Genomic DNA, 25,931 nt, shown 5'->3' with positions numbered 1-25,931 from the left:
TTGGGCACACAGATGATCGTCGACTAAATTCACTTAGCGTCCTTTCAGACTCCAGTTCATTCTTTGATGTGCGATTCAGCAGTAGTGATCAGGCCACTCATCAGTAGAAGAGTTATGCAAGCGAATCATGTCTACTTTACCCTTCAGTGAAGGCTTGTCTACCAAACACACGCAACAGATCCAAATCCATCTATTTTTGTCAGTGTCATCATCCAGAGTCAAGTCTAAAGTCGTTATATACTGTCCCCCTGGTCTTGACCATTGTAACTGGAACTGACTGGCTGATAAGCAAGTGCTAAATTGCAATGCACAAATTGAATGTTCTTGAAAACCATCAATAATTTCAGTTGCAGTCAACTGGTGGCCCGCTATGGGCAAATTCCAGCCTGGCCACTCTGTCTTTCGCTTACGATGCTGTGTGGTCGGAGTAGGGTTATACATAGGATGGTTGTGTTATAAGTGCCTTTAATACACCCCCAGTATCTAAACACATTATATATTGTTATGTACCAACTGAAATATCCATTTCATATGACGTAATTATGAATATAGTGAATTTTGAAGTATTCAATGAATGTGCAATTCAATAAATGAAAGTCAAATGGCATGGTGAACGTTATCCAAATGTCACCGAGCAATATTAATCTATAAAAGCGAATGTGTTTCCCGAAGATTTATGATCACTATTAAGACTAATAACGAAGTCTGCCCCAATGTGTGTATGTGTGTGTATGAGTGTGTGTGTGTGTGTGTGTGTGTGTGTGTGTGTGTGTGTGTGTGTGTGTGTGTGTGTGTGTGTGTGTGTGTGTGTGTGTGTGTGTGTGTGCGTGCGTCTAACTACGTCTAACTACTAGATTATCCCACTGTATATGTGTGTATGGGCTAGTTTGGGGTAGGTTTGTTCCATCTTCACGGTGACCTGAATGAGTGATATATCTTCTTGCTTGTTCAATACATACCCATAATAATCAATATCAAAATGTCAACAGAAATTATTAATAAATAAATCCCGCTTGTTTCTTATATGTAAACCATGGAGCATATCATCATGTTCATAACTAGTATGGCCACCCACGCTCTGACGCACGCCTAGCACACGATTGCTATATTTACTTAGCCAGGACGAGCTAACAGACCAGGATGCGTTTTTCGCATCGGTACAATGTGTGCAGCCCTTTCGTCCTGTCACCATTTGCGTGGATGGGTTTATTACGACTAACGGTGTAAATAGAGCATCACACAGTATGCATGCAGTCCAACAGGTAGACTGGCGGTTTAATAGGTAATTTGAAATGCAAACATTACCAGTAGACTCAGAGATTGTGTCCTTGACGTTTAAAAAATTTCCACAACCTTATCTATAGTTTTACAAATTTTACATGTAACCTCTGCTTTGAAAAAGAACTCTGAATGAAAATCTTGTCAGAAAATATTATTATTTGTATGTCGTGTCATTAATAAAGTGTGAGTGAATAAGATTACTTGAAACGATATTTCAGTAATTGCACTGCGTGTTAGCCTGGTGCGATTGAAAATACCAAACTGATGTCGGTATTAGTCCAAATTCCACTTTTGTGACTCGCGATCACGGGTCTAGGTACCCGTGAAAATGCGGTTAGATTGGACTTCAGGAACTCATACTTGGCGAATAACGGGACCGGGTGGTCAAGCTTACTGACCTGGCTGACACTTGTCATCGTATTCCATTTGCGTAGATCGGTACTCATGCTGTTGATGACATGACTGTTTGGTCCAGACTCGATTATTAACAGACCACCGCCATATAGCCGGGATGCGGCGTAAAACAGCACACCAAACATACGGTCATTGTTTACTGTCACCTAAACAACGCAACTGTGCGTCTCATGGTGCATTATACCACTAAGCCACCACTGGTCTGTGAGTTTACTGTTATGCTTAAAGTAATTATTTAACTGTATCGTGTTCATTCAACGAGGGCATACGGAGCGACGTATGTCGAATGTCGAGAAATACCAGATATTTAGACGCTTTAACAAATTCATGTGGTGATCAAACGATAAAATGAATGTGCATATGTGATCTTTCCACAGTCATGCTATCAGATCCGGGCCGCCGCAACACGGAATGTGTTGGTGCAAGAAAATTCACCCGCAAGCGTCTCAGGTAGAACTACTGTCATATACCAAACTTTTTACTTCTGGTAAAATCGCATGGGCCAGGAGATGTGTTTTTCTCACTTCCGAATTGCCGTTTATCTCAGGACAATTAGCAGAAGATTCTAATGGCTGCACTTCCGGTATGTTTTCCCGCGTCCATCACCCGAGACGATCTGCCGTTGATCCGCTCTTAACATACCTACAAAAACATTCAAATTGATGGTATATAAAAGCGGGGCTTTACTTACAGACATAATTAGCGGCAATTTCCGCGCTTTTGATGTATTTGTTGTGTGGTGAAATGCACGCCATAGGAGATCAAATGGCTCAGACAAGCAAGATCCCAATCTCTGTTGCTTCCACTGTGTCTATGGGTAACAAATCTATGGTCATTCAGCAACAATTTATCCTGCTCCAAAGGGACTCCTTATTGTAACGGACCGCCTACCATTTACGTGTTTCCACTAGTTTAAAATGTATTTGGAAACAAAATTGGTTTATTCATCGACATTTTGTCTTTGGGCATTGTTTGTCATTAACCGAGTCATATTTATGCGTGTGCTTGACACTTCTAACAGAAGACCCATTATAGTACAATTGATCTGGTTATAAGTAACTTCTTGGCATTTGCTCCGTGTACTTGAGACAGACAGTCGTCAAAAACCCTAGAAAAATATTGGACATGGCTGACGTTTGCAATATGATCTACTCGAGTATTAAGGTATAAAAGTATTCCAATTCTCCCCGTACATCCTACCTATTAAACTATAAAAACCATCTGTGGACCATACTAAGTGAATGCACCATTTACTGCTCACTCTGTTCTATTTATTCCAACACCATGTGTACAGCAGTGCGTTGCCCATGTATACATACGTTCAGTTCGCAATATCAGCAATGGTATCGACGTATTTGAATAAAACCGTATACAGTATCCACGCCTCATACGTGTAGATCCACGAATCTCCTACCACATAAGAAATACATCTTGCGACTAAAATTAGGATTATGTCTTAACAGCAGCTGGTGCTTGATACTGAAGAACAGGGATTAGAGAATTAATTTCATGTGTTATCTGCAAGGACATGTTTTGTATCCGCCAACTGTAAACTGTTTTCTTCTTGATTACAATGTCGATTTAGAGTGGAAACAGCGGTAGTTATTTCTGTCGACAAAGATTTGATTCCCATCGCCATTCGCTCTAGACAGGTATCACTTTTTTATTTCTGTCTATTTATTTGCAGGTGAAAAATATTCCATGTCGCAATTGCATCTCAGTATTTATTCTAGTTCCAATTAGTGAACAACATGGGTTTGCACTTTTAAGTCACGCGAGGTCATGTTATCAACGAAATGGAAATCTGGAATGTGCCAATGGCGAGTGATGGTTTTGGCCATTAGATTAATCGGCAATGTTCAACGTTTTAATATATCTCGGGTAAATCGTCATCTCCTAAATTGTCAAAGGTTTCACGATCTGTATTAACAAATTCATAGAAATAATACTTTGGATTAATTATTAAAATCATAGTTGTCACAAACAGCAGGTTCGTGTCAGATATCAAATATCACCCAAGTCAAAAACACGTTTGTAATTTTATTGAACTATATCAGCACAATACAATGATCATTTATGACACATATCGATCTGCAGGAACATCAACAATAGTAAATGACAATCCACGCACATACAACAAAATACTGGTACACTGCGCATATGGTGATCCACTTTGCACTACAAAAATATCCGCATTCTGTTTTAAAATATAGAGCATGTAATGAAACGTCTTTATGGAAATCATGTCTCCGTCTTAGCACAGTTTCAAGATAGCACGAGTGATGTCAATGTCGTGAGGATGCCAAACCCGGGAAAATATGTCCTATTTACAAATGCATCCACCGATATGAAAGAGGATATTATCAAAATATTCTAAGAACATATAGAATTAACAGAAACGCCAAAATGGTATTCCGTGACACACAACAGTGAAATTTCATTTAAATGGAGCCAAAGGTTTAACTTGAATTTTATTACCAACGGAATGATTATGATGTTTTGTTTCATAGGTCAGTGTTTGCTGAGGGAACAAGACTGGTGAGTCTTCCAAATCTGGAACTTGTACTGAATGTAGATTGTCTTCTTGGTGAAGATTTCTTCACTTTCCTCCTGATGTAGCATACGGCCATGTTGAAACGGTTTCGAAAATTCTGGCTGAAGATGCTGTAGAGTATAGGATTTGCAGCTGAGTTTACGTAGGCGATTATCACCACGAACACTTGGAATGTCCAGTTGTCCTCGAAATGCCTGGCATTGAAGGTATGATAAAACAGAAGAACCTGGTTAGGCGAGTAGCTGATGAAGTAGACGATAACACTCATAATCAGCATCTTAACAACACCCTTTCGAGCCTGCAGGGCCTCCGAAGAGCGTTCCTTTGCCGTTCCGTTTTCGTCAAGAACTGTCAATCGACGGTGTAGCTTTTCCGATCCGAGGAACAGCTGTTTCGACACAATAGCGTATAAAATACACTGGAGGACCAACGGCATGACGTAGAAGAGACCAAACTCACTGTATTTGAAGACCATGATGTAGAAGTCATGATAGACTGGGAAGTTCAGCATACAGTATTCGGTGGTACGCTGGGGGTGGCCTCGCTTCACAGTGTTGAACAGGAGCGTTGGGGAACCACAGAGGATGGAGAACGGCCATATGAATCCCACAACACAAGCTATCCGGCGTCGATTACACAAGATGTGTGCTTTGATTGGATGTATTATTCCAATAAATCTGAAATTTGAAATATCATATGATATCATGTATAACTATAGGCATCTATATGAGAACGTCAAATAATTAGAATGAATGCTTTATGCGAATGGTTTTAAATCAGGTGAAATAATTCGCAAATAGTAAATTCTATAAGTTACTCTCATAGTTCCTATGGCTGGACTTGTCCTGTGTAATGGGTATCTCGACAAGTGAATAGTGTTATCTGTCATTGTTAGCAATACTATTATTATAGCTATAGCAAGTTGTTCTTTTCGTATTTGTGTGCAGACAATATAGTGGTACACAACAAAGTCGATTACAGAATAGATCTTTATAAACAATTATTAATCTTGCATCTTCACGTAGAATAGTGTGTCATTCAATCCAAGTACTGCATCATTTTGACTGAATGATGAGTGAGTAGGTCTGGTATAGCAATATTCCAGCCATATCACGATGGAAGATCACGGAAATGTAAGTCACACATGCTATTACTTCAGCGTGACGAGCTAGCGTCTTAAGCAAGAGGCAGCACCGTCGTCACAATTACTGATGACTTTTTATACAACCGTGATGAAAATTACATTATGGTTATTGGACGGTATTTGTATTACTTGCTGACTAAATTACAGCTGTGGTGGGAATTCACAGAATCGCTGATAACCATATCTCTGTCTGAAGACAGCAGGCTGCGGAAGATAAGGGAGACTCTGGCACATGAAAAATCTAATGAACAACAGCTTGGCTTCCCTGCTTCAGATACTTTTAACATCGGAATATTCACTAGGATGAATGGCTACGTCCGGTTAGTGTTTCCTTGAGGAAATGGGACATCCTAAGAACATACCAATGATTGATGTTGTTATAGCAAGGATGATTTACAATGACTTCAGTGGTGATATCAGCATGGTTGCGTTTAGGCATGGGTTGAGTATCTATGTAATATTCCACTTGACCTTTAGAATAGACATGGGGGGTCAACCCAGGCGAATTTGAGTGGATTGCCTACAGCATTAGACGGTTCGTGATATTGCTGACCCGACTTCTTCCGGTAAATCTCTTTCTAATACCTTCAAGTTGATTAAAAGTATTGTACGGGAATTAACCAGCTCTGTGTGAGAGATATGCATCAAGACAAATATTGAAAATTTTGCACTATTGAACTTGCTTACCTTTGTTTATCAGTTTGCAATATATCTCATTTGGGGGTGTACCACTTTTATTTGTCTGCTGTTGAAAATAACAAGTATTTTTTCGTCTTAATGTCGGGTGTAGCACATCGGTAGTACATTGAATATGTGTCAGTACATATAAGATCAAATCGGAGTTGGTTCGATCATTACTTATTCAATAAGGAGACTATTTGATTTCCTGGCACATCTCGGTTATCCCGTGATATATTTAACGATTTTGTGTGTGTACATTATCCTACATAACTGTCAAGATCAGGTGGTACTCTCACCAGTTTTCGCTCATTCTTGCATAAATGTGGTTGTGAAACCTAATTTCAGGGACACTAAATCACAATTACTGACGCAAATTGTGATGAACTACTTGGAAAACCCAATGCTATGTATATCATCTGTCTCGACGGATAAATCCCTCTTGCATTACTATTTAAAATATGATTTCCCTTTAATCAGGTTTCACAAGTTGTATTCGATACGTGCCCAAGTCATGCATTGGCGCGGATCCGACTATCTGACCTCAATGTTAGCTCACTGTAAGCTGAAGCCTTACGTGGCCTTGTCCTCATGTTAAGTAAATTATGCTGGGTCGATGTCATTCGATTTTTATTGGTCCTTTTTGCCTTTTGTTTATGGTCCAGAGACGCCGTGTGCGCCTGATAAGTCTTATTCTATTATGGAAAAAACAACGGGAAGTTGTTTTTATTTGATATTTACGCATCTCAGCATCTGCAATCAAATTCCGAAGGACATGGCATTACCATGTGTGATATAAATGGGCTCACGCAAGTTTCTTTTGTGTGTCTGGCCGTTTTCAGAACAGAATAATATCTCATGAATTAAAGAAAGCTGCCTTATCAGGAATAACCTATGAGCCTTTCTTATGAAATGATATTCAATTATTCGCATTTATGGCGTTGATTCTAATATATAAGACTGTTCGTTCCAGTGATTCAGCTGATATGGTCCACGTTTGAACAAAGCGCACCGTCCTTAGTTGGCAAGGATGAGGTTTGGCGCAATGGTTGTAAAGCGACTGAATTACGATTTTATTGCAGGACATTTTAACGTAACAATTTACGAACAAAAACTATGTCTAAGGTTTTATGTTCACACACCCGTATATAAATACAAGGGGGATCAATGTTCGTGCTGTTGATCACAGGATTGCCCATACATGATTATTTACAGATCGCCGCCATATAGCTGGAATATTGTTGGCGTTTGGTGTTAAACATCCTACCAACGTAAAGCTATAAATAAACAGAATATATCATAAATACAGTTGCTATTATTATCTTCTTCTCAATGTGCTATTTCCCGGAAATTGCAAGAGTGAACGTGTAACAGGATTTTTAAACGTCGCTTCTGAACAGTATTCCAGTGATTGATGGATTATTATTGGATAAAACCAGGAAGTATTGTGGGTATTAGACTTCGTCTACTTTGCTGAAACCTGTAAGCAAAGACACTGTATTGGCATAATACAGAAATGATTGATGGATTATTATTGGATAAAACCAGGAACCTGAAACCTGTAAGCAAAGACACTGTATTGGCATAATACAGAAACAAAACCAACATAATTAGGGCGAACCGGGAGCTGTGCTCGCGGTGGTAGGTTTCAGGCGTGCAGAAGGGAAATTACTATTGAAATGAAATCTGTTTACATGTGTAGTTTTTCTTCTTAAAAAAATGTCTTACAATCAGCATTATGCATTGGCACATATATAGCTTAGATATGTTCTCAATGGAATCGGCACTTATTATTCCAGGCACCCAACGTCCACAAAGAAAATACGACCATTTTGTTCCTGGAATGTTATACATGCACACTTGTGCCATCGTATTCAGAAAGTTTGAGAGTTCTTTCAATTTCTGGCGTTGCTGGTTGCCCTAGTAATAGTTTAATGACCGTTGGTGAATGCGGCGTAAAGTGAAAGAATGAGTATGGTTTTACCCAATAAACCCGGCGGGGGACACCCGACCTGGACTTCACATTGTATCATTGTGGGGGTCCAAGCCCAGGTCTTCAGAGTGTCAAGCGGACACTTTGACCACAATGCTTCGTAAAACATTACGCATTTGAAGTCCGAGTTAATCAACTTGAATTAAATAGATACTTTCGAAGATTAATGTGTTCATTCCGAATTCCATCCCAGTCATGTTACCAAAAGTGTATTGCCGCGCTTGACACGATTTGAGTAGTTGAGATAAAGAAACATATAGTCATCATGGACACAATGTCCTCTACGGTTTTTTTTTAAGAAAAAAGCATTATAAAGAGAAACCCAACTTCTGAGATTGTGGTCAATTATCTGAAATGTAATTATTTCATTTTGGTAGTACGAGATACGAACAAGCATTTCCACTACTTGAAACATGTGCAGGTCAATTTTTAGTGTCGCGGTCCACTAGTTCCAGACCATATATCGGCTGGGTATTTTATCGTGTGGCATAACTAATGTTCCTTTGATGAACTGGGCGAATTAAATCAAAACTCTGATGCGTGCTGTTTTTCAGCATTCATCACAACAACCCCCAAATCTCTTCTTTAAATTTACGTTTCCAGAGACACTCCACCACCTTAAGTGTTTCCAACTTAATGAGCGTTATATACGTCGTTCTGGAGAACCATGGCTTTTAGTATCTGCAATGGGATACTGAAAACGTCTACACAAATTCGTCGAGACATTTGTTGCAGTCCAGTAAGTGTAACAGCTCCGCAATTACAAGAGACAAATAATCAATATGGAAAGGCGTAACGTTTTTCATATCAACATTGACATACTTTTCTAACTGCAAAAGAACATTATGAACAACAGGTAAGTTAAACGCGAGCACACGAGAAATTACCAAGGATACTGTGATGACTCTTCGTAAAATGTGGATTTAGTCTCAACAACACCATGCCGAAAATTCGCGGATGTACTGCACAGACTGCTTTAATCTTGGGAAGCATACATCAACTCCAAGGTTCCGTCCTGCCTCTCTTATCCGCAGACGTTTCAGTAATTGGAACACCTTCTGCAGCGTGTTATTCATGAGGTATTAGTTGGACCTACCGTGCTCACGCTCTTAACCATAGAAGAACTCTCCGTAATTGGGACACCATCAACAGCGTGTTATTATTTATGTAATGGTTGGATCTACCGCCCGTTATTAATATACTCGCAATAAGACCCTTCCAACTGTCTGTCTTCATCCTCTAGACCCTCTTTATTTCCCTACCTATCCGTTGCTCAGATCGCCCTGTACTCCACCATAGAAAGGATAACGAGCGTCTCAAGCGACGAATAGCTTAGCAGATCAATAAGCCGTCTTGACGGACGAAATAATTAACTGGGAAAGAATATCGTCATGGTTCGTATTTTCAGACAGGGGATGTATTTGCTGACCAACACGAACAGAATACCAATAGGCCACTTCACTTCACTGTCGCCGCACAATAAAAGGAAGTGGCTCAGTCTGGCTGCATCCGGAAAGAGGACTTCAGGTCAAACCGATCGTAAACAATATAAACAAGATGGAATATAAACAAGCTCATTGCTGACATTTTGGGCCCTCCAAGTTTAGTAGAAGTGTACACACAAAAACTGTAGTCATGACATTTGGTGGATGGAATAAGATATCGATTCCTGAACTTCCTTTACAACATTCTATGTCGCTGTAAAGTAATCTCTCCCCCTTGGAAATGAACAGATCGTCCTGACAGAGACTGCATTCTGTATCCACCTTTTTGGTTTACCAAAATGTCCCTCCTCTTGATCGTCATAGCAGCCCAGATATATACTGCTTCGTTTATACGTCGTGCACTCACACCAGACCTCAAACAGTGTCAAACAAAACTTACATTTCATTTGTTTTATAACTTTTGTGGTCGGAGTAAAGTATTATATAGGACCATGACAACTCAAGATCATTTCAAGGAAACAAAAATACATGTATAACAGTTGAAACATAACTCACTCGAACCTTTACTCAAATAAAACAACAATACTTTCCTGTGTGGTATATGAAGGGCAATTCCTTTATCACTTGAATGACGTCTTATACCGAACGTGTGTTAAAACCCATGCTTAATCATGAATCGGTCACCTCCATCTTCATAACAGCAGCCGGATTAAAAAATAGCAGGCGTTATGTTTCACGTCAGCGAATGATATATAGCAAATAAAGGTTTATTGTTTGTTTTTTTTAAAATCATCATCAGATTCAAGTAGTCTGTGATCGGTGAAAAGTGAATGAAACCCGATTTTAATACAAGTGATTGTTCACTAATTTGACAGTTAAGACCTGGAGACAAATAAATGTATTTAATCCTGACTCGAACCGATGCAATGTATGTGTATTCGTATAGGTATAGGTATTAACATGGGATGTTTGTGACTGGCTGTCTTGACCTTTGTGACGGTAATGTACCCAGTGTCATCATAACAGCTTCAGATAATGGTGTGATGAGGATGTTCCTGACCAGTTCGAGAATAAGTAGCAATATATATGTAAACAATGGTATGTAAATAATAGAGTCTGGAGAAGACAAACCAGTGATCAACATGATCAACCTAAATCTACGCATGGCATGCATCAACCAAGTCACTGAGCCTATGAGAACCCGTACTGGTACAGCACAGCACTAATTCATGCTTGCTTAACGGTATCGTGCAAACAACATTTCAATGGCCTATTTAACATCTAGAATTCCTAGACCTATATACAGGTTGAAAATGTTGGGGGTATAAATAATCAGACTCCATTAAAATGTTGCTTCATCCCTTCATGCTACTTTTATACGTTTGGACACTTCGTCACATACACCTGTATCCAATTAGAAGTAGGCCGGAAAGAACACCTGCGACATCCTGATATCTACTGAGAACCACCGGTGTTACATATTCGTTTATGTCTTATGCTTGTTTGTGATAGCATGATCACGACCTTCTGGTCAATCGGGTTACAAATTACCGCAACACAGTATTAAACGACAAATCATGTTTTCGACGTCAGCTTGTGAAATGATGAATATCAAACATAGCAATAATTGGACGATATGGTATAATGATGCATAGTAACCATTAGTTATTGTAATTATTGTCTCGTGTGTATGTGTAATCCACATAGGTTCCATTATAATGAACATAAACACGACTGTCTTGATAATCGTACATGCATTACAACGACAAGCTGTCAAATGGCAAATTAGATACTAGTTAACTTTAGCCGGAGGGACCAAATGGCGAGACCTGATCCTAATTCATTTTCATGTTGTCTAACTGATTGGACTGGATGTCAAATAAGTCAGTGATTAACGATAGCGAGTCATTATAAATAACCACATTAGTAATTTAATAATGATGCACCATAACGATATAACGAATGACACATTTCTGAATGCATCCAACGAGAACGTTTTTTTTATGAAAACGTCATTTTAAAGTTGGGTACATCAGTGGAATAAGGAAGTGCTCGCCTAAAGTAGACTAACGGCATACATGCATGCTTGAACACTTTTCTTGGTACAACAGTTCTCTTTAAGAAATACTCTCAAGTAGTCGCTTACTTGTTAATTGCCAACTGGAGTTAAACACATCAAATCATTCAGTCAGTTTCTTTATATATCAACTATGAAACTAGTAGGAGCAATACAGAGGCATGTATATATAACGTTCACTTATAAATATATCTCGCTCAAGCTAAGGAGGTTTCATTATATCTTGTCATGATCGACCTCTCATTGATATTCAGTCCTGAGGTGTACGTACATCTGTTGGTTCAAGCAAGCTGTAGCAGTTTCTGGGTAAACTTTCAAATGAAAACCATCAATGCTTATTACGTTGTTAGTACTTTGTTAGTAGATTCGTACATTTAAAATATTTCAGTACTATATTTCAATACAATATTTCAATACAACATTTCAATACAATAATTCAATACAATATTTCTTTACACGCTTCGGGAATGTTTCAGGTTCCTTTAGAATATGACAGAAACTTTATTAGACAAGGAATGTGCCAAGGTTGTAAAACATATGAATTAAGATCATTACTACAATGTGTTGTGAATGAGAACATAATTACGGAGTTGTTGTCGACAGTTTGGAGGAAGGGATCAGTAGTTCATTAATTCGTCATTCATCAAGACTGAAATCAGCACATGAAACTCTCTTTACTCCTTCAAAATATCACACTTGTCATTCAATATCCAGCATGCAGAGAATGGACATCAATACCAATAGGAGATCTGAGACGTCTGATCACAAGAAATATGAGAAATGAAGCACGTAGCACCCTTTCATCTGTTTGGAGGCGAACTGGTCGGACTCTTACTTAAGGGTCAAGGTGATACCACAATAGTGGGCGATAGGTCTGGTGAAAGCGAGATAGAACGTTATTGACGGGCATTAGATATCCGTCATTGCCTTACTATTTTGCACAAGCAAAAGTCAAGTTTTTCTATTTCCAGACCGGAGGCGGGATAAATTGGTTAGTGTAAAACTGTTTCGTATTATTGCCTGCAAAAGTCATCTTCGACATGTTCGACTCAACTGGTCGCGTACGTTCTGCGTGGCAGTTACTGTTTCTCTGACTCCATTTTCACCCATATTCACCGTTTGTTTGAAAGTGGTGTCCTACCAAATTCATTCATATGAAATTAACCAACCATTAACCCGTCCATTGCCATAGTGTTATGCAGCTAAAGGCGACGAACCAATTTGTCTCCTTTGAACAATGGCCAACAGTCTAATTTCATTAGCAGTGCTCGGTACTAGTTTGGAAGATCCTTACGGACGTGACCCGAGTTAATTAAGCATGAAACATACGCAAAAGGGGATGCTGAGATAAAAAATACAACAAAAGCAATGGTTTTAGCTGTCGCTTGTCACACTTCGAAACAAAATCAGCATTCATAAATGATGACTGGAATCGGGTATTTCAGATTACCACAATTTGCAGTTTAAGGGATTTCGCAAACGTTTTTTTCAAACATACGTAACGTAACAAACGTAACGTTGATAATTATGCATAATGTTTGATGCAGTTTAGCCACGGCACAAATGTCTTTGCAAGTACCTTGCTTTACGAACGTTTTATTATTCATAGTCTCTTCAAAAGGAAATTGGGCTTAACTCCCGAAGGAACATTCAATATTTGCATTATTTCACTGCTCTGTTTTCTCCGTATGACGTATTACATCAAAATGAAGAGACACAAATTGGATTATGATTTCACGTTATCTCCTTCCGCCATCTTTGATTGCATGTAATTAAGTGTCAGAATCAGAAGACTACGACCTCAATCTTCAGTCGCAGGTACACAGTTTGCATACAAATTGTTCTTCATCCTATGGTAAAGGAACGCGAAGAAATATCAGCTAAAACGCCTGTCTCTTAAATTCGGTATTTATGCATTTGCTTGATGAAAGACTGATATCGTCTTGACATTAGTATTCCTGTAAATCAAGACGGATAGCTGGAAACGTTTCATTGCTGTGGTTTAAGAAAACAGGAAGTGTTTTGAGTAAATCGCTTCTTCCGTTATTCATTTCACTGTCTATGCTGCAATCGCCTTTTGGCGAAAGCAAATTGATAGTACTAAGTTCCAACTCCAGTCTAGTCTCGCATGTTTACAAACCGTCACCAAAGGATCAGGGGAAAGAAGGATAAATCATTAACGTATCAAAACAACATATCCAGTAATTCTGAGGAACATGTTTCGCCATTACGTCTTCATTGAGGTTTGGTTTCTGATCTTATAACACATTTCGTGGCTATGAATTGAACTTCATCCGAAGGTGTCGTTGTTGTTTATAATTATTTCCTGTTGCTGCAGGGATTGACAAAAGAACTTACAGGTACTTTTAATCACAAAGCTTGCTAGTTTGGAATTGACAAAGTCAATGTTTTATGTTGCTTTATTTCCTACTTTGATTTCTCTGATGAAAAGAGCGACAAAACCTCCAAGTCGTTCAAAAAGACAAAAATGCCTCCTGTAATCAACGTTCATTGATGTTAATGATTTCTGGATCAATCACGAGGGATGAGTAGATACATGCCTCTCACAGAAAAATTCCGTAATAGTGAAATCTGTATTGAAGACGTTACGTGATGGTCGAGATGACACAAGGTGTTGTTTAAAATACAAATGGACATAAACAAGTCAAATTTGCATAAGGTGCTCTTTCTGTAACTGTTTGTAACATTTTGTAATTTGTCAGTTAAATCTGGAACTAGTGCCATTTTTAGAACTCATACAGCCCCCAAGTACATTTTCTGCGGTGAAAACGCTACGACTTAACCCACTTGCAAAACCACGAGGGAAATATAAGTGCAATGTACCTTCGGATCGTATTTTCCTACAAATCATTCAATCACATTATGACAGGAACTGCGTTTCAGTGGATTCCATCGTAGGAACTTTGCTGATTATTTTTCATCAAATCATCTCTCAAGGTCCAACAATGCTGGAAAGTCTGGATCAAAATAGACGTGGTAAACACAGGACTCAACACTGGTTACAAATCTTTCTGTACAATCAAATGGGTCTACCTCAAAACGGGGAAATTCCCATGAGAGATAAATGAACCAGGAGTGCTTCTGATCAGGAGTGAGAAGCCGTGTGCTGATGCCACGTTCATTCATTAGAGAGTTTATTCATTCAAAGATCTCAACTCTCCCATGATGCTTTATTGGCATGTGGCTAGTGTAGTTAGCAGTCGATCGTCCATTGTTTCAACACCACTTTCCTAGATAATGATAGTTTTAGTTTATCCTGATTTTCGATGTCTGTACTTAAATAATACTTTAAAAAGTACTGATACTTCATTGTGAGTGAGTGGGTTGGGTTGAGTTTTATTTTAGCAATATTCCTGCAATATCACGGTGGGGGATACCAGGACCACTTCTTATAGTTAGGCTAGTGTTAGTGCATACACACTCAAAAGAGCTCAATGCACCTCAACGTGACTGCTACTGTTATACCGTGTATTGTATACTTACCTTTCCACACATATTGAAACAAGAGTGAGGACTGATGCGTAGAGTGCCATGACAAGCACAAAACGATTAACTTTACACGCTAAAAGGTCCAGTATCCAACCTCTATTTATCATAAACTGGATTATCTCTGGTATGCCGAAAACCATGATCAAGAGGTCTGCAACTGCCAAGTTGGTTATAAGAAGGTTAGTGACGGATGCCCTCATCTTTCTGTCGCATACAACAGCATAAATGACCAAAAAGTTTCCAGTGATGCCAACAGTTCCGATGATGAAGAAAAGCACACTGAAACACACGACTTCCGGTAGTCCCACACCGCCCGAATGTTGCGTTTCGTCCGTTGAAGTATTCGTCATCGATTCGTTGAGAGTCATTGTCAGGTTCTCAAACACCGACATGTTCATATTGAAGCTTGTGAGCCGTTCCAAAACTGTATCTCCGTCTTTCACCTACAAATGATAAACACACACATATTAGCTGAAAAACCTGTTAATGGCAAGTTGGGTTTGATAATATATTGTTCTTACAACGATGGGTATGTTTTGAAAAGTGAGTGAATTTAGTTTTACGCCGTACTCTGCAATACTCCAGCTGTATGGCGACGATCTGTGAACAACCGAGTCTGGACCAGACAATCCAGTGATCAACAGCATGAGCATCGATCTATGCATTTGAGAACCGATGGCAAGTGTCAACCAGGTGCAAGAGCCTGACCACCCGATCCCGTTAATAGCCTCTCTGGACATGCATAGTCGGGGTTTCTTTTATGACAAGCATGGGTTTCTGAAGGCTTATTCTACCCCGGACCTCGACGGGTCTTGGAAAGTATCTAAAGAGTGAAAGTGAAGTTTTTAACTGTAACTGTTGAGTATTTGGAAAAAAAATTGTTGAAATCTGAATTGATGTCTATGTTTCGGTACCAGTTACTGCATTACGACTTATTTCTTAAACGAATGTACACAGTATACGAATTTGAATCCATTGTATTCAGTATATGTAAATATTAGCTGCAGGAGCTACATTACTCCGTTGTACAGAACTTCAGCACAAGATACATGTGCAAAATGTTACGAAAATCGGGATAAATCAAATCTAAGTTTGTGGTATGTCAATTATATCCTGGAAAGACCATGCCACTTGTCACGAGCAGATGCCATAGGTTACTAGATGGATCGATCACTCAGAGTGGTACGTTTTGTATCTTATGGCGTCGTCAGCCCATGATGTATGTGTCATGCAATCTAGAAGTAAGACACATAAGATGTGATGAAAGTGTGCTTAATTTTCTAAGCCTTTGCAGTATGTCAATTACCACTGGTATGGAATGTACAACCTGCCGTTAGACGACATAATTAACTGCGATTGATCGATGAATCAATCAAAATCGTAACTTAATTGTATGCGCCTTGAGACATGGTGACCGTAATTAAAAGAGAAACCAATATGTCTTTTATCTAGTTCATAGATAGATTCACATCTTAAAGATACATCACCGTATCCGTTGCATTATTTGTAATAATTTAGTTTTGAAAGACAAAATGTATACATAAGTTTTTATCAGTTTCGCAGAGTTCATTTAATACGACTCAAACCTCGATAAGAAATATTTTCAGAGAGAACGGTCATCCAACAAAGATTAAAACAAAGATTCAGCATACTGATTGCTGAACCCCAATATGAAGTCAAATGGCATGCAATCATGTCACGATTTGCTTGAAAAGCTACGGTTAGATGTATCGTTCCACTCTATTGTCAGAGGGCATAACAGTTACTGCTGAGTATCTTCTGAATGCAAGTCATGTGTTCTCATCTCACTGACCTGTCATCCCTGCTGGCATTGATAAATCCTGACATTTCCAGTACAACTGTGACGTAGACAAGAAGGATGATTTCATGACCGGGACCGTGTCGAAGTCGTTGATACCTACAGACAAGTCGCGTGACCAGACAAGGAGAAAAATGCTTGGGAAGGTCGTTGATACCTACATAAATGTCGGGTGACCAGACAAGGAGAGAGGTGTGTGTCAATGTCATTGAGGCCTCTTGGCCTGTCGGATCCCAAGACAAGGAGAAATATTCTTGTCAATGACGTTGATACCTACAGTTCTGTCGGATCACCGCACAAGGAGTAAGATTTCATGATTCCACCTCAACCAAACATAGCCGGGATCGCCGATACTAGCAGGGCTGTCGGGTCACCTGACAAGGATGGAGATTGATTCAAATTTAGTCAAACTGCAATAGAGGGTGCTTGTCCGTCTGTCAATATTGAACTCGGTATAAGTCATACTGAAATGTGGAAAATCTTCCATTGGCAACAATGAAGACACTTTATGGGGAGAATTTGGCCGTACAAAGCTATAATTGCATCCTAAATATCACAAACTGACCAAAGTTATGGGGACAAGTAAACCTTTCGTAAATTTTCAACGTAATTTGACTGATGTGATTTGTTGGTATGGTGTGTCACTTTCCACAACTTCTGTTTAACAACATGCCTTAAGGCAATATTGGCTTTAGGTCTGTACAAAGAGGTACACACTATTTGACGTATTCATTTTCATATTGGTCACTGTAACCAAACCGGAACTTAGTCCTACTCAGCAATAGTGCTGTGATGCCATTCTTTTTATTCGCCTTCAGAGCAGAATCCTAGAGAAAAATACAGATGAGATATACTAATCCTGAATCATTTGGACAACCCGCTAAAGATGTACATTTGGATTAAAAGCTCTTTAGAAAAAGTAGCGGTTGAATTTGTAAGTAAGAACCAATTTCGGCCTACACGTTCACAAGCATAAAAGCAAAATGCGTACTAATTGATAAAAGTAGGACGACATGTGTTCAAAGTTCAGTTCTTGAATTAGATGTGATCATGAGTACTAGAGGCACTACGTTTCTCACAGTACCACTCTTATCGGAAAGTACTTCACGTCGATCTTAACTGATTGAAGAGTGGGTGATAAAACGAAAGGTCCACGGAGCAAATCCTTCCATTTCTGCACTTTTCAGGTACTCAACTGGCATTCCTTCTCTGACTAGATGTTTTAATCCCTTTGGCCTTAATTTGTCCTGAAACAGCGCATTAGCAGACGCCCATAATACCACGTGCTGAACTATGATAATGAAAGAAAATGTGTGTTTACACATTAAAAAAAGAATTATGTTGAGAGGGGTGAGTAAAATTGTATTAAACGTCACGTACGAAGTCAATACACGCTTAAAGCGTCAGGCAGGCTAACTGTTCCTATCGCCTAGCCAGACGACCTACGTTTCTCCGATTAGATACACAAGGGCGGTCTGTTTGGAGAGAATAAGTGTTCAGGTGTACAGATAATAGGGATGTCATATCAAGAGGTATTAGCAGTGACATCAGTCTAAACATTTTATGGTAGGTTGATTGTAACTTTAATTGCATTTTGGATATAAATTATAGCACTGCGTTCTTCCTGTAGCGTTTCATTAAAAGAATTAGGTTAGCACACCAAATGGCTCATAAATACTGCCAGTTTGGTTTATGACCATGGGCGAACACCAGTCCTGAATCAGAGGGGAAACCACTTCTCTATAAATATTTAATCTTCCCTCTTCACGTTAAATATATGGGTGGCTCTAATAGATCGAGAATATAAAATACTTAGGGGCGGTGTGTCTAGAACACGTGCTAAACTACTCCATGTTGTTTTGTTGCTTTTTTTCTTATTTAGATACGTATGTTTGTTCATCAAACGGAACCGCACTGTATGTATCACAGATCGATACCTAGCAACAGAACAGTTCCATAAGTGATGTGATGGCTCAAAATATTGCCCAGAAAGTTGTACCCAGTTTACAACACTTTTGCTAATTATGGACTCTTTGGTGTACAGTACATTCGTGACAGAGAGAATTCATTGTAGAAGGTTTTCAGATGTATTCCAAAGCTTTGTTCTTCAAGAACATTAATGCACCAAGAAATCTGATGAATATGCATTTCACTATTAGAATCTGTAAGGTCCTATGAGTCATTCGATGTTAACACTAAAATGAAGAGAATTACTTTACAGGAGATCGACAGTTACTCACGCTTGTCTATTGTTCCGCTGGCTAGGAACGGCCAGCCAGGCGCCCTGACCTGACTGATTGTATGTCATCGTAGCCCAAGGCATGGAATGTTGATCATGCCATCAACAACAGACTGACATCACCCAGACGCGACTATTTACACGCAAGTGAGATATAGCTGGAATGTGTCTGACTGCGAGGTGGAACAGTAACCAGTAACCAAACAAGACACACATGCTCGTTACACGGAAGAAACAGAGTTTTTATGAAGAATTTAATGGGCTCGGTCGACCATTTAATACATTATACGATGATAGAACTACACACACTCACATTAATTTACAGCTGATTCTTTAATTCAGGGTAAAAGGAGATGACACAAATTATTGAGACTGACTGGCTGCCTGACTGAGAATAACGTAACGCCTCTTTGAACAGTACATCAATTAAACTTCGGAGTTTTAGAAGGGAAGCTCAAAGGGATGCAAGTCTTAGATGTTTACCATTATAAAGAGATCCATGAGGTACTGACATAACTAGGGCGTGTTAAACCTCAAAGGCGGTTTGCTGTTCTCACCTACTTACAGTTTTCATTTCACCTTAACCCATGGCTTCAAGTTCATCATGACAACGCCTTGATCTAAGGAGTTTTGAACAAAATAACATTATCTGGCACATATATCTTTCTGAAATTCATGGTTTCGACAACATAGATTTGAAAGAAGCGGAATTCTCATCTTAAATGAATACTCACACATTCCAGACTTACAAGTGACATTATTACCCTACTAGAAGCTTTATAAGTGCCAACATATTACCCGGCGTCTCAGTGCTGTTCAAGGTTTCATTTCGACAAGGATGGTGAAAGACGAACACGTGTGATGTGTTTCGTCTTCTTCACTGCCAATTACTTAGTTTCTCAATTAGATAAACAATCGTGTTTGCAGTTAACAAACCTCAAAGGTCTTATTTTTGAAGCCAGTGTCAAATAAAGCCTCCGAAATAGTTTATTGTTGAGGTTAAAACGACAATACACCTCAACAGGTTTACCGGTGTAACCTGAAATGATCTGCTGAAGAAATGTAAGTGACACAAATATTCTACAATCAGAAATATCTGCCACAAGCACCATGTATCATTTTCTAGGGTGTTCGCTGAAAGCAAGGGATAATCTGCAACAGGGATAGGTCACTTGCTTACATTCTGTACCATTTGTACTAATTAGCGTGCGCCTCGTCATTCTCAAACGCACACAGTGACTTGGTTCGTTCCCAGCGCAACTTCGACTGTGTTTAACATTTCTTCAGTCAGTCGGAATTTTACAATGGATGAATGAATGAATGAATGAAAGCAAGAATTAAGAGCAAGAATTATATGTGAATGGAAGACAAAATACAGAAAAAGATCAAAAGAAAGAAATACATATGTGAATGAATGAACGAATAAATGATACACCACGGTCACCTCTCCCCCAACATGTTAAAGAATGCAAAACTATTGTTAGAACCAGAGAGACTCCAACAGGTTGTAGGTTATCCCTGCTGGAATACAGTTTTTTAAGAATCTACTTTGAGACATTGTTTACAATAGTAATTAAGTTAGATATCTTATTGACAGAATGTTAACTGACCCCGTCAGACACCTCTGAAAAACAGAAAGTTTTAAACTATCACAAAACTTTGTAAACACCTTTCCAGTTTCATCAAATGCTAAGATCAACAAGAAAGAAAGAAGTTTAGAACTATAGCACTCAAGAATCTCAAGCATCACAAACATCAATAGCGGATCAGATTGGATTGACGATATGTCATATTTTTCACACACACCAAATACACCCAACATTTTTTCTCATAGTATAAACCCATCAGTACTAATTGCAAACACCTTTCATCTGATGATGGTATATTCCTCACATAAAAATTAGTTAAAGGTGTATGTGAAAGAAGTTTTTGGCGCAGTATGTAAAAACACTCAACGACCTGTAGTATTTCTGTGGCGGATCAGATCAAATCGGCGATATGTCATACTTTTCCCACACCTCAGATGTACACTAACATTTTTGTAAAGTTACAAAACTATCACTATTACTTGCAAACATGCTTCAACGAAATGTACATTTAACACCTGAAAATAAAACGAATGTGTGACAGAAGTTTTTAGCAATAGAATTTAGTGTTTCTTCGCTGTGTACCGAGAATTGAAGCCAGTGAGCTATGATATGCCTACTTTACTACAAATCTACTATACCAACACTGACACTAATAACAATTATTTTACTCAAAATGAAGTGGCAGAATCGGCAACTTCTGCATGTAGTGTTTCAGTTATCAAAACATTCAGCGATTGTAATCAGCCATTGAAAATACACCGGGCTCAATCTTAAAAACTGCGCTGCCGTCATATTGGCTACACTGGTCACGAGACGACCCTCGGCATACGCTAACGGGCTATTCGAGGAGTGACCATTTCCCCGTGTTAGAGTTTCCCTGCTGAAAGGTAAGCGTATTGTGCAGTACCCGTGGATTCGGTCGTAAATACATGCAAATGCATGGTAATTGTTCATCTAAAACAAGGCGCAGATACGATTACGATGTAACTCGAGATGGGACATACCTTTAGTGACAGATATTTAACATGTCCTTCTCGGAAGCTATGCTGAAGCTTCGAATTCTTTGATGAACAACTTTAAAGATGTTTAAATATTTATCCGTAGAAAGAGCTTTCTCGGTTGTCCCTAGCACACTGTGACTGTTGGAACATTGCTTGACATGATGAGAAATTTCTCTATCTTAAAGTTGAAGCCATTCCTCCCTCACTTTCTTTTAATCTTTATTCGTAGATTTAATGCAAAAAATATGCATCCTCACATCTTCATATTCACATCTCAGGTAGGTAGCACAGGAAAAGGGAAATTCCTTTTGGCAAGATCAGATCATCGATAAAAAAAACATTTTGAAGCTGAAGTAATACTAACTGACTAAATTCTAGTGTTTTTTTCCAGTCAGGGAAGAAATTCCAATGTATATGCAAATAAATTGATCATCAAGTGTGAACTTTGTTCGGTAACCGTGGGAATGCATATATTTCATGCTAAATTTCGTATTACAAATTTTCCCATCGACGTTTTCTGTGAAACACTCCAAACATAGATAACGTATGTACATGTAATTACTCGATTTCTGAGAGAATGTCGCATTTGTTTGGGTTTTGTGTGGAAATCATGTGTGTAGGGGATATATATATTCTGTCAACAAAATGAACATGTGTTGATGTATATGTTACACGAACCACGAATGGTTAAAAAGTATACAATAGCCGATTTATTCTTTGCTGCCTTTGCCTCATCATGATGCTATGTTGTACATCGATTCCGTTGCATAAACAGCATTTGATTTTCAGTTCATGAGGTCACCCACGTACATCATAAAGCGATAGCTAGCTGTTAGTCCTGAAAAACTAAATAACTTCATTTTGATCCTTATCAAAGAAACTGACACAAAATTTGCATGGGATGGATTTCAAATGCGTAATGACTCAAGTTATTTTTCACAGCAAAATAAATTTTGTTCCGAGCGAGACAATTTGGTTGGTGTTCTTTGTGCTAACGTTCAAATGATCCGAAATGCTTCTGTCTGATGGGTCTATTAACTACCTGCTACTTTGCTGAAGAAATGGTGTAATTCACGTTCAGTGGCATGCTCTAAAGTAATTTATTGACCAATGTCATTGGCTCAGTCTAAATCGAATGACTTTGAAATATTGCCAATGTAATCGAACGATTAGCTGCCGTCTCTAATAAATCTGCAAATGATAATGCGACGAATGACACGTCTTTCCATTACAAAACATGTTATTAGCTTGAAAATACAAACCAAATTTCGAATACGGGAATCATTTGATCAACAGGTTTCCTTTCACACAAAATACGGCGTTCTTGTTTAGTGAGCAAAAATTGATTCATACGCTAAGTGAGATTAGTGTGAAATACAAAACTATCCACATAAGGCATTATTCCAGATAACCACATCAATTATCGTGAATGATTAATAATTAACGAAAGAACTCGCACATGAAATGACTGCTTACCTTTCTTTCAGTTTGGATAGGATCTTAGGTCGACAATAAACAGGCATAACATGTCACAACTAGTTCATGTCTTTTGTAGACAAATCGCATTCTTGAAAATCGCTGATATAACAATGTCTCCTCCCCATTTGTGACCCTTGCAACCTAACTACACATCATGCCATCCAGTAGTCCAGGTATTCAGTGTAAATGCACTCGTCGTAACAGAATTTCAAAGGTCTGGAAAAGACTATTTACCTGGATGCACAAGAAGCGAGTAAGCATGCGTAGTAACATTGAAGGTAAATACCAAACACTTCACATAAACGTACGACTGAATGTGCCTACGTCCTGTCAGCATGTACAGCGGCGAGAACCCCACGTTGAAATAATGGCGATAATTGAATTTCTCGCTTTGTCAACCCTTTGTAGGTTTGTCGATGGCGATAAACGGCCGTGCTCTATATAGGACATTAGTTTCTGGGTCTGCAGTCAGTGAAACCCCATTATACTGAACTAACGGCTGTCCCAAAGTACATGCTTGGTCCCTGTGTATTCCTTCTTTAGTCATCATTGTGTGGTTGTATCGAACTTCGGATAACTCGAAGTATTTACGTTAGTACCTTAAAATTAGACATAAGGGTGTTTGCGATGTGCCAAACGCTCTTACAAACTGTCAATGTTATAAATCAGACAGACAGGCATACAACTTTATGCAAAGTTAATCGAAATCTCACTTGCATCTGTCGAAAAATATCAGCTGAGCACAATCACACTTACGGACAGTGTAAGACCTGTAGGTCATAACATGAAAACATCACTACAATATGTACAATGCGCACAATTTCTTGTTTCCGCTATTGTGCACTCTTTCAAACTTGGACTCTTTCTGAGTCCGCTGTATAAATCCGACTGAACTTGAGATCCCGACGTAATACTTCTTTGTTGTCATAATGAAAAGTCTCTGTATATCGGACTCTCATTATTTCGGATTTCGGACTTGATACGTTCCTGTCATCAACTACCGTTTCTAGCTTTCTCTCTCCCTCCCTACAAATCATTATATTTCAGATGAAGAATTACTAATGTTTGTTCTATGATTACTCGAAACCATATTCTAAAGTCATAATTCTACTTTCTATCTTTCCTTTATTATGTTGATTGACGCAAACAGTCCCATGTCGATATGTACACAGCCAAGTAATATACATTTTTAGTAAACATTTTTTATGGCCCTTGCCTTTTAATGCATGTTTAGTTGGAGAAAAAATAATCAAACAATGTGCGGAGTTTCCAGTTTAAAAGACACTAGTACATGGGTTGTTTTAGGTTCAGCTTAAATTACTTAATACGTTAACAAATCTGTGAGTTTCAAGGTAATTACGAGTGAGGATGTTTGGTCGAGGATTGAGCACGAAAGCATCGACAAAATGTTCACAACGGCTTTGATGTTAATCTCACCTTTGATGTTTGGTTTTATATAAACAATGGATATTCTTCATAGCTCAAGAGGGCAGGTAAAGTAGATTTTAGGAAATGTCACCACATTCACCTCTTCGAGAAAAAGAGTAGACTGCCAGGTTCAGCTTGCAGGCTGTGTGGTATTGGGAGGTACTATAACAGACGGTTCAGTCTAATGTGTGTTCAAAGGCAGTAGACTGGCTTGATTAAAAAATCCAACAGCCTCTCATGTGCAAACAGTTCTTTACCCAATCTTCCGTTTCGGAAGAATCAAACATCAGATGGGCCGTAATTCGTTAGCGTGTCTTTGAAGACGCGGCTGTGTGTTCGGTTACGTTTACGTGACATAAATCTTCTCTAGGGTACACATTCGAGGTTGCCTTTGATTTGAGTGATAGGGGATTTTTATTCTTGCAAACAAATACACTGGGGTCCATGGTGAATGCATTTATTTTCTAAGTGTTGTAAGAGATGTGATTAAAACAGATAGTTTCTGTAATCTGAAAGGCAGAATCTGATTGTGCAGTAACCATGAAACTATGGTCTGCTGTGACGGATAGCTGTTGTTGAAAACAACGTGATAATGAATACAGCCACAACAATAAACACAGACATGTATGTCTTTGGAGATAAACACTGGTATGTGTCCGTTTGAACTGCTGTGCCTATACAGTTCTAGCATTCAGTGTGATCTAACAGTCAATAATACTCTGCTCTACTGATACACTTTCTGCATACAGTGTGATCTAACAGTCAGTAATACACTGCTCTGCGGATACAGTCTCTGCATACAGTATGATCTAACACTCAATAATACTCTGCTCTGCTGATACAGTCTCTGCATACAGTGTGATCTAACTCTCAGTAATACACTGATCTACTGATACAGTCTCTGCATACAGTGTGATCTAACAGTCAATAATACTCTGCTCTACTGATACACTTTCTGCATACAGTGTGATCTAACAGTCAGTAATACACTGCTCTGCGGATACAGTCTCTGCATACAGTATGATCTAACACTCAATAATACTCTGCTCTGCTGATACAGTCTCTGCATACAGTGTGATCTAACTCTCAGTAATACACTGATCTACTGATACAGTCTCTGCATACAGTGTGATCTAACACTCGGTGATACATAACTTTGCTGCTTAAACAGAGTACAATCTGCTCACAATCACCCACAAACACAATAGCGTATTGCTTCAGCCCCTGTGTACCGTATGGTCAAACATTCCACGGACTCACTGTGGAGCTGATACACCTTC

General features: G+C 38.8%; 1 protein-coding gene across 1 annotated transcript; it reads right to left on the bottom strand.

Annotated features, from left to right (window-relative positions):
* Positions 1-4,199: 4,199 nt before the first annotated feature.
* Positions 4,200-15,494, bottom strand: LOC137276702 (neuropeptide receptor 15-like). The gene is made up of 2 exons (XM_067808322.1): positions 15,091-15,494; positions 4,200-4,926 (listed from the first exon to the last, which is right to left on the bottom strand). The coding sequence occupies exons 1-2, from the start codon at positions 15,492-15,494 to the stop codon at positions 4,200-4,202; spliced, it is 1,131 nt and encodes a 376-aa protein (XP_067664423.1).
* Between the last annotated feature and the right edge of the window lie 10,437 nt (positions 15,495-25,931).

Source organism: Haliotis asinina, chromosome 3 (assembly GCF_037392515.1).
Source record: "Haliotis asinina isolate JCU_RB_2024 chromosome 3, JCU_Hal_asi_v2, whole genome shotgun sequence".
NCBI classification, from domain to species: Eukaryota; Metazoa; Mollusca; class Gastropoda; order Lepetellida; family Haliotidae; genus Haliotis; species Haliotis asinina.
Note: the sequence above shows the minus strand (reverse complement) of the source record. Positions and strands in the feature narration are given on the sequence as shown.

Excerpts from the sequence above, each read along its gene's own strand:
- LOC137276702 (XM_067808322.1), bottom strand. The coding sequence starts at position 15,494 with ATGAACATGTCGGTGTTTGAGAACCTGACAATGACTCTCAACGAATCG. Across the intron at positions 4,927-15,090 it reads GTTTCAATATGTGTGGAAAG|ATTTATTGGAATAATACATC; the intron begins GTAAGTATACAA and ends TTCAAATTTCAG.